Below are 878 nucleotides of genomic sequence, written 5' to 3'. Positions count from 1 at the left end.
TTTTCCCGGGTGGAAGAAATGTAGTTTGCAATTCATGTTATTACATTAATTAACCTTAAATAAGATTAAAAGTCTCATTTTGCAGAGCGAATATCAGTTGCTTGTTATTCTAACGAGGAAATTATTTCTAAATTTTTAACTAAATTTCGACGCGATGAAAAAAATAACTCGATGATATTCACATCCATTCATATTCGTTTCAGAAATATTCACAAATCCCGATGTCGAAGACGAACTAAGAAAGCATTTCGAAGAATATTTGCCTTACTTGCTAGAATACCACGAATTGGCTTTCAACACTAGCCTTTTCGCTTCTATGGTAAAGGATTTTTATTTCAACGGCAATGTGACGTTGGGTTTCGGGCATAACTTGACGGAGGTAATCCTAGTTCAAGAGTGAATACGTGAGTAACGTATGACAATTCGCGTTTGATAACGAGATTATTTCTCTAGATGTTGACTGATGCCATTATAGCATGGCCGCAGTTCCTAGTTGCACAATATCAATCGAAACTAGGAAAATCCAGCATTTACTTTTCCGTCTTCGCGTACGAAGGCACGTTTTCGTCCACATTCGGTTCGGACCCGAACCGGTATACGTCATCCGACTTTCGGTTAAAAAGTTTGTGTAATTTGCATAAATGTGTCAAATTAAGTTCAACACATTTTATTTGTCCCAAATGGTCCACCCAAATTGTTGTATTAATTTAATTTAACACAAGATAAAATGTTAGAAAAAAATACTAATATTACGCAAAAAATTAAAAGAAAAGTGCAACATTTTGATACAATTTGGGAACAAATTGTGAAAGCATATTTTTAATATTTTAATTTTCAGTAAAATTAAGATTTATAATATATTAAATTAATACGTACAT

At 32.9% G+C, this 878-nt stretch overlaps 1 protein-coding gene across 1 annotated transcript; it reads left to right on the top strand.

Annotated features, from left to right (window-relative positions):
• Nucleotides 1–180: 180 nt before the first annotated feature.
• On the top strand, nucleotides 181–853 carry LOC105461829. Its single transcript, XM_011708333.1, has 2 exons — nucleotides 181–379; nucleotides 454–853. The coding sequence occupies exons 1-2, from the start codon at nucleotides 317–319 to the stop codon at nucleotides 709–711; spliced, it is 321 nt and encodes a 106-aa protein (XP_011706635.1). The 5' UTR covers nucleotides 181–316; the 3' UTR covers nucleotides 712–853.
• The last annotated feature ends 25 nt before the right edge of the window (nucleotides 854–878 follow it).

The sequence above is a fragment of the Wasmannia auropunctata genome, unplaced genomic scaffold (genome assembly GCF_000956235.1).
Source record: "Wasmannia auropunctata unplaced genomic scaffold, wasmannia.A_1.0 LD276814.1, whole genome shotgun sequence".
In the NCBI taxonomy this organism is placed as follows: Eukaryota; Metazoa; Arthropoda; class Insecta; order Hymenoptera; family Formicidae; genus Wasmannia; species Wasmannia auropunctata.
This window is presented reverse-complemented; position numbering and strand designations above follow the sequence as displayed.